We start from the raw sequence: 11513 nt of genomic DNA, 5'->3' as shown, positions 1-11513 counted from the left end.
TAAATCAAGCATACCTATTTCCAATCTTAATCCATCAATTTTGGTTAGTAAATAGTTGTCGATTAAAAAGTTTAAAACAAATGAATCAATTGCTTGAATCTTAGCTTTAACTTTCTTTTTAGCATCAAATTTAGCTCCGTAACCCACTCTTCATTAATTTTAGCAACCACATCTTTAACAGGTTAATGGATCCAACCAATTTCCTTAATCTTACATTTATCGATGTCATATAGTTGAATACCAAGCCACTTTAAATCAAGTATCGTTGACCTTAAATTATGGTATGCCATACCAATAGAAAATACTGTAAACACCTTTTTATCAACTAGTTTTCTGCTCTTATTATTCTTCCGCATAACATAATAATAATGTCTTATGGGCGGGTATAAACCTTCATCATCTATTGAATCCTCGCCACATATTAAATTCTTAATGATAGCAAAAATGTGAAAAGTTACTATAAATTTGATCCTGGATGCTTTGTGTTCAATTGAACTTTTGAATGTCCATTTTCAAAGGCCTCTACAAACGAATGGTGCCTTAGAGGGCAAATTCGAGGATTACAAATTCAGATTGTCTTTGAGGAGTCTAAAAAGGCATATTCGATGACGGTTTTTTGAAAAAACATCGTCTTATATGTAACTTTTAACGACAGTTTTTTCAAAACTATAGTCTAATATGCAATTTTTAAGGACGCTTTTTGCAGAAAAAAAAAAATCATTGTTAAGAGTATTAAAAAAATTTTAAAAGGATATTTTCATACAACAATTTCTTCGAATATTATTCATAAATCATTAAACAATACATATAAAAAAATTACAAAAACATGTTACAAATTCTCCTTCTCATACGTAATCAATATACTTTTAACACATATTTCAAAACCCATAAAAAACGTCTCTCTAAGAAATCTAACAACAAAAATAATTAATACAAAGAAAACACTAAATTCAAACAAAAAAACCTAATCTTGGAGGGGGAAAATTCTCTAAGGATTAAAAAGTACCGATTTTAGTGGTCATGGTGTAGTGGCAAATATGTTGGTAATGGTGTAGTGGCGAATATGTTGGCGAGGTCACAGCGGCTGACGATATATGAGCATGGTTGCGTGAGGCTCTTGTAGGGGGCGACTGAGTTAAGAGAGTGAGGAGTGTATATTAGCGGGAGTGAGAAGTGTAGGAAAGATGAGATTTTGGAGAACAATTTTAGAGGGTGAGTTAGAGAGAAAGACGTTAGAGCGTGAGGAGATAGAGAGGGAGAAAATTTTTAAGAGATGGAGGGAGTAGAGAGAAAATTTTAGAGTCTGTAAGAGAGTGCTTGAAGTTATAGAAGGGATATCAAAACTTTGAATTTTAAAAAAAAAAATAAGCAAAAAAAGTCCTTTTTTTTTAATTTCTTGACATTAGATGACCGTTTTTTGAAAACCATCGTCAATATACTTCATTAGATGACGGTTTTTAAAAAAAACCATCATCTAATATACAACATTAGACAACGGTTTTGAGAAAATCGTAGTCTAATGTATGCGTACAAATTTTTGAAGTATGAAAGTTTCCGTGCTCGTTTTTTTATCATATTAAATGATAATTTTCTAAAAAGATATCGTTAAATAGGTGTCGTCTAATCTCTTCTTTATTGTAAAATATTTAGTTCCTAACAAATTGTTCTACCCAAAGTGAAAACAAAAAGTTAGTATTTTGGTATAGTTTACACTTGCAATGAATTATGAGTAACATAAGCTTAATTACTTGTTTACTAAATTTTAAAGAGAAAATCAAAGAATCTGCCCCGCTCAACTAATTTCTTTAGTTTTGTGCTCTTTTTCTAGAATTATTTTTTATTAAGTTGATATAACAAAGAAACTGATAACAAAAATCATTGTTTTCTATTTAAGAAAAAAATAAATCTTTATACTCACGCTAGGCCATTAGTCTAAAAAAATTCCAATTTTAGGACTTGAAAAAAAAAAAAAAAAAAAAAAAAAGAGCGATGTGATAGCAGAGATCAGTAGTCCCTTCGGCTTTTATGATTGGGTAGGCAGAAGCAACGATTGGTTTAAGGTCTTCGGAATGAATGGGACAAGAAATCCAACAAAAAAAGTTTCTACCAAAAAAGCGCTCTGCCAATTTGGGCTTGTCCACAATTCCAATCTTAGACGTTGCCATGGTTTTCTTTTTTTTTTTTAGAGTTTCTCATGTGAGACATAAAAAATGAGCTATCAATTTCTACTCAAAAATTTTATAAAAACTGTCTATTTTTTTAATTTGTTATAATTTTCGTTAGATCGAACGGCTAGAAACTGACCATATCCATAAAGAAAGCCTATAGAAGGAAAGTCCCTAAACTTTTTTGTAGCACCTAATAAACAATATGCTTCTAATGTTTTTCTTATCAATGTCACATCAACTTATTTTAGTATTCAATAATTATCACAAGTTATTTTAGTATGCAAAGGTGATCTGGTAATTAGAATAATTATTTATTGTAATTATTAAAGTGACAATATAAAAAGAAATAATCAAAATAAGTAATAAGTGTTATTTATGAAATATATTTTTACTAGTGCTGTGAAAAAAAAAATACAAAACCTTAAAGTAATTTCAACCCACAGTCTAAATTGTTTCACAAAATGAAAAGGAATTTGATGCATGAGACCTTGATTTGTTGATGTCATATGGCACAAGACGTGGTGCATATTGTTTGTTAGGTGAAATTTTTTGGCACAAATAGATTCCAACTTTCTTTTTTCACAACCAATGAGCGTTTAGAATCAGAATGTTGAGCAATATTGCATTGGTTTTTCTTTTTTCTTTTATTTTTTTTTTTCACTATGTTGCTGCCATCATGAAGCAAATAAACAAGCTTAAATTATTAGATATATACATATACATATAAATACATATATGTATCTATATATATATATATATATAGTTGATGCTGGCTTTCATGTCACCACCACAATCCCATCACCATCCATTGTCTCTCTCTTTAGCGTGTCATATCAAACACTTCGTTGTCATTCTCCAATTATAACAATAATAATGGACCGTCTCTAGCTGTTGGGTTTAATGAAAATTTTGTTCCGTTTATTTTCTCAATTTAAATTTTTAATTTTAATTTTATTATCGTTAAAAATTCTCATAAAAAGTTATATTTAATTTTTTTTATTACGGTAAAAAAATTTTACATAAAATCATATCTCAATTTAAATTAAAAATTTGAATAAATAAACTAAACGAGGCATTAATATACATGATGTAGACATATTTATCTATATTGCTTGCATACCTAATATCCACTTCTCGACGAAATATGGCTTAACTCGTCATCAAAATTGACAATAACGAGGTGAAGATTTCCTGCTTAAAAAAAATGTTTGATGATAGTGATTATGTATGGTTTCGTATAACAATTTTGTATGACACTTTTTTAATGAATGGATGTAGATGTATAAGGGTGTAGGATGTAACATTAGCTACTTAAACTTAATATCAGAATAATGCTGATTAATTATTAATTACTTGCTTACTAACAGCTTGTGGTACAAAATATAGTTTAACAATATTAGTTAGTAGTAAAAATAAAAAAAGAGACGCGTATATAATTGATAACTGTTCTCTCACTACTTTATATTATAAATTAACATGGTAAGTTGCCACTTATAGGCTATTAGAATTTGAAGTTTAATGATTTTGTTTTTTATTAGTAAAATTATCATTATTTTTGTCACTCTTTTTGTCATTTTTTATGATAAAGTGAGGTCCTCATATCAAATAATGAATACAGAAAGTGAAAAGAATAGTGATAAAATAAGTGATGTTAACATTTTTCTATATTATATGCACATTATTATTATTACACATGAAAGGGAGCTTATCTGCAACTCCAATCTCATTAATAAGAAAATATTGTTCAGTTAAGGTTGATGATGGTGTCCCATCATATCTTTTGCAATCTATTCTATATAGTTAAACAAATATTGTCCAATTAAAAAGCGTTGATCACATTGGAAATGGAATCAATTAATCATATATATAATGCACCACTTAATATAGATATATATATATATATATTAATTCGGATGCCCCATTTGTTTGGTCGCTATCGCTTCTTCTTTTGAAATATCATTGTACTAATTAATTATACCACGAGTTTCACCTGCCAATGAACACTACTGAAGTTTCATCCTGTTCAAATCGCAATTTTACTTAAACACCCTCCAGTACGAATCTCGCTCTCTCCTTGATCTTTTCCATTGTTTTTTACCCTGACAAATACTTTGATAAGTTTTTCATTTTGTCTTTTTTCTTCCTCTTAATAATTTTTAGATTGTGCTTGACGTTACCTGTACTTGTTTTACACTATTGTCTTTATTTTATTATTATTATTATTATTATTATTATTATTATTATTATTATTGTTATTATTGACGTTTTAACATCAAGCTGCCCCAATCTTCTTCATCAAACGGAAAAAAAAAAAAAAAAAAAGCTTTAAAACATTATTGGAGCTTCGTGCAATGCATGGCCACGTAAAACGCAAAATATATGCAAACTACGCAAAAATACCGAATTCCCACGCTAAAAAGAAAAGCATCCGATTTTCCCCAGTTCACGAACGAGGGGCTTTTCCGTCAATCCACGCCTCCCCCCAAACGGCGTGGGCTTTTATGGGCCTGCCGTGTGGGCCACCATTCACAATTCAATCGGACAAAGCAAACAACAAGAATCGCAAGTGAACGCTTGAAGTGAGTCAGCATCCTCTATCCGACATGTGACGTATTTATCCATCTTTACACACAAACACGTCGGTCTAAATCGCCTCTATAAATACTCCTCTTCTCTTCCTTCTCAAACGACTTGCTCTTTTGCATTCTCTTCTTCATCACCCAAAAAAAAAAAAAAAAGGCTCCATTTTCAGTTTTTTTTTAGCTCTCTTTTGCTTCTTTCTGCATTTTATAATTTCTCTGCTTTTTCTCTCGATTTCTTTGCCATGGAGTTTTTGATCAGTTCCTCTTCTTTCGATTCCATTCTCTTCGGTAATTCCATTCTCTCTTTTTTAATTTTTTTCCTTTCTTGAAGAATTTTTTTCGAGTAATGTTTTAATTTAATTTAATTTTGTTATGTTTGGAGTAGATTTGGATGATACTTTGTACCCTGCCAACACTGGAATAGCTTCAGCTTGCAAGAAAAACATTGAAGGTATAATACAATTATAAAAAATAAAAAAAATAAAAAAAATAAAAAAAAATTTTAAAAATCTCCACTTTTTGTTCCGTAAAAGTATTTAATTGAATAATTTTTTTTTTTTTTTGAAAAATTAATTTTGCAGATTTTCTTGTTGAGAAATGTGGATTTCCAGAGAGCCAAGCCTCGACTCTTAGAGTCGAGCTTTTCAAAACATACGGCAGCACTCTCGCTGGCTTAAGAGTAATTCATCTTCTTCATAGAGAAACAAATTTCCAAAATAAATAAAACAAAAACCTTTAATTTTTTTTTTCTCTTTTTCTCATTTCAATTTTTTTTTTTTTTTTTTTTTTTTTTTTGTGTGTGTGCAGATATTAGGCTATGATATTGACGCCGATGATTATCACAGGTGAATTAATTAGCTTAATCTGATTCAAATTAGTATTAATTAATATCCTTTTTCCCTTTGATTAATTTCGCTGAAAGTTGTGTGTTTTTCCTTTTTCCACGATTATCAGTTTCGTACACGGAAGATTGCCGTACGAGCTAATCAAACCCGATCCTCAACTCCGAGCCTTGCTCCGAAGCATTTCGCAGAGGAAAATCGTAAGCTAATTAATTAATTAATCAATCCAAACAAAAAAAATTTAAAACGACAAAAAATCCAAAACTAAATTTAATTATTTTCAGATTTTCACGAACTCGGATCGGAATCACGCGATCAAGGCATTGGAACGGCTGGGATTATCCGAGTGCTTTGATCAGATCATATGCTTCGAGACGATGAATCCGAACCTGGCCAAAGCCAGTAAGCCTGACGAAATCCCTGTCGTTTTGAAGCCTTCCATGGACGCCTTCAAAATTGCTTTGGCTGTTGCTCGCGTTGATCCTCGTCGTACAGTAAGTTGTTTTGTCGTTTCGTTGTTTTATATTGATTTTTGAGATGGCGGCGCGACGGCGCTGACGAATTCAACGACGCCGTTTTGTGTTTACTTTTTTGCAGCTGTTTCTTGATGACAATGTCAAAAATATTGCCGCTGGCAAGGCCGTCGGTCTTTGGACAGCTTTGGTAATTTTTTTTTTCTTTTTATCGACCCATTAATTTATTAATTTAAATTTAAATATAATTTTATGTGAAAATTTTTTATTATAATATAAAAATTGAATGTAATTATTTTTTAAAATTTTTTACTTAAGAACGAGGGGCCATAATATATTGACTTTTCAAATATTACAATTCGTAGGATCTTTTCTGGTCCGAAATCATTCCACGTAATACAATGTGGGATTTTTTTTAATAGTAGGACCCACATCGCCTGCTTTTATTATTGTAATATTATTGCTCCACCTGTGAATTTTCTGCTCTTCTTTTCTTTGTTTTTTGCATTATGTTATGTTGGTTACATTTTTTGTCAAATTTCATCATATTTATATGTTAAATTAATTATCAATTTATTTCGAAAAAATACATGATACCAAAAAGAAACTTTACATAGAAGTTCCTTTTTTGTTTGTTGAAGAACCAACTCTAATGTATAAGGTTTTTAGGAGTAGATAATATGAAAGCATCTTTTATTTTTGATAAAATCACATCAAAATAAAAAACGTGAAACAAACATTATATATCTATACTCTACCGTTGGATTCTTAGTAAAATGCAATTCGTTATCGAATGATGGTTTTATTTTTATTTTTAAATACTTTATTCTAATAAAGTGAATTTTCTATTTTTGTGGGTGAAGGTTGGGAAAACCGTGAAAACCAAGGAAGCAGATTATGTATTAGAGACGGTCAACAATCTGGAACAAGTGATACCCGAGATATGGATCAGCAAAGCTGACGGTGGAGATCAAAGGATCAGCCGCAGCAAGAGCGAGATTAATGATTCCATTCTTGCAACCACAGCCGTCGGAGCTTGACTGATGATCTTAAATTAGTGTTTGATCTCAACATGTACATGCTACGCCCATAATGTTGTCCATATTGTATAATGTCCGTATGCGTCAGATATTATGTGTATGAAAAAGATGGATTGTGCATATCCCAAAATGACAATTGTATCTATCTTTGTAAATCTGGTATGTACATCAATAATGTCGAATAAATTATGCTAAATGGTTTACATAAATAATGCACTTTGGGCCATTCGAGAACCTTCGCGTGGGGTCATGTGTAGATGCATTTCCTCTTAGGTCATGTTTGATAACTTGTATTATATTATATTGTATAAGATATATTGTATTGTATTGTATATCATAATATAATACGTTGTTTGGTGTCGTGATGTATTGTATAAGAGAGTAAAATGTAAAATTTTAGTAATTTTTGATGCAAAATGCAATTTAAAAAAATATTGAGGTAAAAATATAATTTTTTAAAAGTTTGGGGTCAATATGAAATTTTATAAAAGTTTTAGGGTTAAATTGTAATTTTGTAAAAGTTTTGGGATCAAAATGTAGTTTTTAATAAACATAAAATTTGCATTGTGCCTCGTAAATTTTTTAACAATTATAGGCTCCGACATGACCCTGACTCGACCTCTAGTCGTGCCAAACCCTGACATGAATTATTAATCCACTATAAAATAATGCAATACAATACGCTAAAAATGAGCCGTATTCAATAATACGATATTTGCCGTATTAATTTACCATTTGTATTAATTTATACAATACGATGGTCACACAAAATATTGTATTATTATATTATTATATAATACGGTATTTTAATACGGTCAAACAAATATACCCTTAGTGTTATCTTTTGGCTCACATAGTTGCATGTTTGGTAAGCTAAGAGTGAAGGAAAATAGGAAGAAAAGTGATGTGTATAATTTAGGCGACAAAAATATAAGAAAAGAGAATTTTTTTTCTTAGTGCCCGTTTGTTATGTTGGCTCAAACTGTGTTAATTTAAATTTTTTTAATTTGAATAAAAAAATTTGAACAGTGCAATTTAAACAGTAGTTTAAACTAGCGTTTGGACATGCAACTTAACTTTTAATCCGAACAGAAAATATAATCATAATTAATGTTTAGATGAGGTCTTAAAATTGTAGTTTAAACTGAACTGGTGTTTGGATGTGTAAGAGTATCTAATTTCAATTGAGTTTTTTTTTCCTATATGAAAAATTCATTTTTTTTGAAGTTGATAATATAAATAAAAAAATTTTACATTGAAGAAAAACTAAAACCTGTACAAAAATATAATAAAAAACGAGTATTTAAAAAAAAATTTATGCAATATCTATTATTCATGTGCAATTGAAGTTATTATTTCAGTTTAACAAGTTGAAATAATTTTTGATTCAGTAAAATACTTGAGCAAATTTTCATTCAAAGAGGTTAATATAAATAAAAAAAAGAAAATTTTCATTCAGATTAACAATAAGAATTAATAAACAAAAAAAGAAGACTCTATTTATACGATTCGAATCAGATTAATAACATGTAATTGAATGGAAACAAACCATTAGACACAATAAAAGAATAAAATAAAATAAAATAATAAAAAAACACAAGCCATTGAGTGTTTTTTTTTTTTCAGTAAAAAGAGGCTCAGTAATCTAGTGGCCATCATCATATCAATATTTAGAGCATCATACGTTATCAAAGCACTTAAGCTACCAACGCTTACTTCAACCTGATGGAAAAACAGAGGTTCTAAAAAGAGGAATGGTTTGAAAAGTAGAACTGATGGGGATGGGGGCTTAGGGTGTGTTTGGAATTACTTTTGAAACTCTTGAAAGTACTTTGCATAATAAATAATGTAATTATAGTGTTTGATAAAGATGCACAAAAGCACTTTGTACATAAATTAATGTACTTTTTAAGTTATTTTGATAAGTTAAAATGTGTAACTTTTAAATTCTACTTCTACTTTTGCTTTTACTTTAAGTAAAAGCAGTGCATCTATCTTAAGCACAACAATTATTTTAAAAGCACAGCAACCTTAAACTGGCCCTTAAACTATTTTTTGTATTGTTTTGCTCAAATTAAACTGGGCATTTAATTCAAATTAATGCTCTATTTTTTGTATTGTTTTGCTCAAATTAAACTGGACATTTAATTCAAATTAATGCTCTTACTAAACACGTTTTTGGGACTTTGGAGCAGCTTAAATGGACTCAGCTGGACTAAACTACTGAACCAACACATCATTATTGTGTTTAAGTATGGATACTTGTAACTAATTTTTGTTGAGAGAGATTAAAATTGGACTTCTTAAAAAAAAACAAAAAAAACAAAAACAAGCTTTCGAAGTACTATGTATTATGAATTTTTTTTTTGGTGGAGATAAATTGTAAATTAATTGGCTTTTTTTTAATTATATATAAACTATGAATTAAGTGGCTTGTATAATGGATACACCTGCCCCAAAACAGGGTATCAAATGGACCGACAATGCCAGCAACTTTCAAGTCTAAAGTTTAAAAAATTGACTTGGCCATACTTCTCGGTGTCATGACAGAATAATAACACAAAACAATGTTCCGTGTTGTATATATGCTTTGATATGATGTTTTTGTTAGTTCCTTCAATTTTAAAAGCAATCTTATTTTTTATATGATTCACTTCTAAAAAAGTATTAAGGTCTTTGGCTGTCCCAATTAGTCACTTGTGCGTAATGGACTGCCTCTTGTATGCTCATATGCGTTAATATTTTCTTCTTTTAATAATTTATTATATGATTTCCTTTGGTAGAGTCTATAGATAATTGATATTATTAATGTTAAATATTAATGAAGGAAGTGGTGGGACTTGGGAGGAAAAATAGTTTTTCAATATATTTTTTTGATAGCATAATAATTGTTAAGGTTTCATAAGGCAAGCAAAAACTGGATTTTATCACCATGAAAATGAGATTAATATTTTTTAACGTCTCAATTAATAGTGTTTAACCAATCATTCTATGTCATATCATTTAATAGACTCGAATATTAAAACATGTAAAAGTCATAAAGTATTTTAATTTTTTATATAACATGTCGTAATATGATTGTTTAAACACTATTTCTAATGCTGAAAATCAAACATGTGATGTGAAGTCATAAAAATATAATTAATGAATTGAACTAAAAGAAATAGTTTGAAAGAAATTAAATACAAATAAAAAAAAAAAAAAAAAAAAAAAAACAAACAAACAAACACCGTAGCATAACCGTTTAAATCGAAATTTGAACAACATCAGTCACAAACTTTGAAGTCCCCGGAGAAGCTTGTACGTTTGATCTTTCCCCTTGTTATCGACTACAAAAGAGAATAATTATGTTCCTATTCTACTTTAACAAATAACAAGAGAGAGATACACCTCCGCTTTTGTCCTTCGTAAGTTTTCTTATTATAAAAAAAATTTAAATATAAGACTTATCTTAGTTTTAGTCTACTCACCATAATGAATAATTGGGAAGAATCGTTGATCACCGTATGGGCAAAGGATGGGTTAGAGCTGTAAACCATCAATATCTAAGTCACTAAGGCCCGTTTGTTTTATGCGTTTAAACTTATAATTTTACTTCTGTTATAGTGTTTTTCTCTCACAAAAAATTTGAATTTCAAATGCTAAAATTAAAAATTACTGGCTTGAACGCATGAACTAAACGGATCCCAAGTCACTAAAGTTGTAGTGCTCGATCTTACCTGGATTAGATTGGCCTCGTAATGTTAATGCAAGCAATGTTATTCTTCATGGTGAAATGTAAATGTTATCCTTAATAGAATGTAGTACACATTCTTAATTGTACCATATATATATATATATATATATAATCTCTTGTGAATAAAGAGCAGCAGAACATGTCCCCTTTACCTAACCATAAATTATGATCTCCTAATACCAAAAATAATTTTCTACTTGTGTGTGTGTTTTTTTTTTTTTTTTTTTTTTTTTTTTTTTTTTTTATAAAATTTTTTTTTTTTGGCATAAACTTTTGACACCCTTTTTGTATCTCCTAACTCGGGAATATTGCAACAAGTTTTCTTATTTACATGAATTCAAAAAGTAAAAAGGCGAAACCCAAATATATGGATAGCGCAACATACATGTTATTTGATGGCATATGTTCTATGTATCTGCCCTTTTCTTTCCAAATTGGTATGATTTGAGAAACTTTTGACACCCTTTTTGTATCTCCTAACTCGGGAATATTGCAACAAGTTTTCTTATTTACATGAATTCAAAAAGTAAAAAGGCGAAACCCAAATATATGGATAGCGCAACAATTCCACTCGTTTAATCCGTTATGATGTAATTAATGAAATGCCAAAGAATGGCAATCCTCTAATTGTTATTACAAGCACACTTCAAGTGCACAAACCCAATTTCCTAC

General features: G+C 29.6%; 1 protein-coding gene across 1 annotated transcript; it reads left to right on the top strand.

Moving 5' to 3' along the window:
* Positions 1–4919: 4919 nt before the first annotated feature.
* LOC21395589 lies at positions 4920–7331 on the top strand. The gene is made up of 8 exons (XM_010109710.2): positions 4920–5038; positions 5136–5201; positions 5332–5429; positions 5558–5595; positions 5705–5792; positions 5877–6086; positions 6190–6255; positions 6929–7331. Exons 1-8 carry the CDS (start codon positions 4993–4995, stop codon positions 7103–7105), a joined length of 789 nt encoding a protein of 262 aa, XP_010108012.1. The 5' UTR covers positions 4920–4992; the 3' UTR covers positions 7106–7331.
* The last annotated feature ends 4182 nt before the right edge of the window (positions 7332–11513 follow it).

Source organism: Morus notabilis, unplaced genomic scaffold (assembly GCF_000414095.1).
Source record: "Morus notabilis unplaced genomic scaffold, ASM41409v2 Scaffold159, whole genome shotgun sequence".
NCBI classification, from domain to species: Eukaryota; Viridiplantae; Streptophyta; class Magnoliopsida; order Rosales; family Moraceae; genus Morus; species Morus notabilis.
Note: the sequence above shows the minus strand (reverse complement) of the source record. Positions and strands in the feature narration are given on the sequence as shown.

Excerpts from the sequence above, each read along its gene's own strand:
- LOC21395589 (XM_010109710.2), top strand. The coding sequence starts at position 4,993 with ATGGAGTTTTTGATCAGTTCCTCTTCTTTCGATTCCATTCTCTTCG. Across the intron at positions 5,202-5,331 it reads TTGCAAGAAAAACATTGAAG|ATTTTCTTGTTGAGAAATGT; the intron begins GTATAATACAAT and ends TTAATTTTGCAG. Across the intron at positions 5,793-5,876 it reads GCATTTCGCAGAGGAAAATC|ATTTTCACGAACTCGGATCG; the intron begins GTAAGCTAATTA and ends AATTATTTTCAG.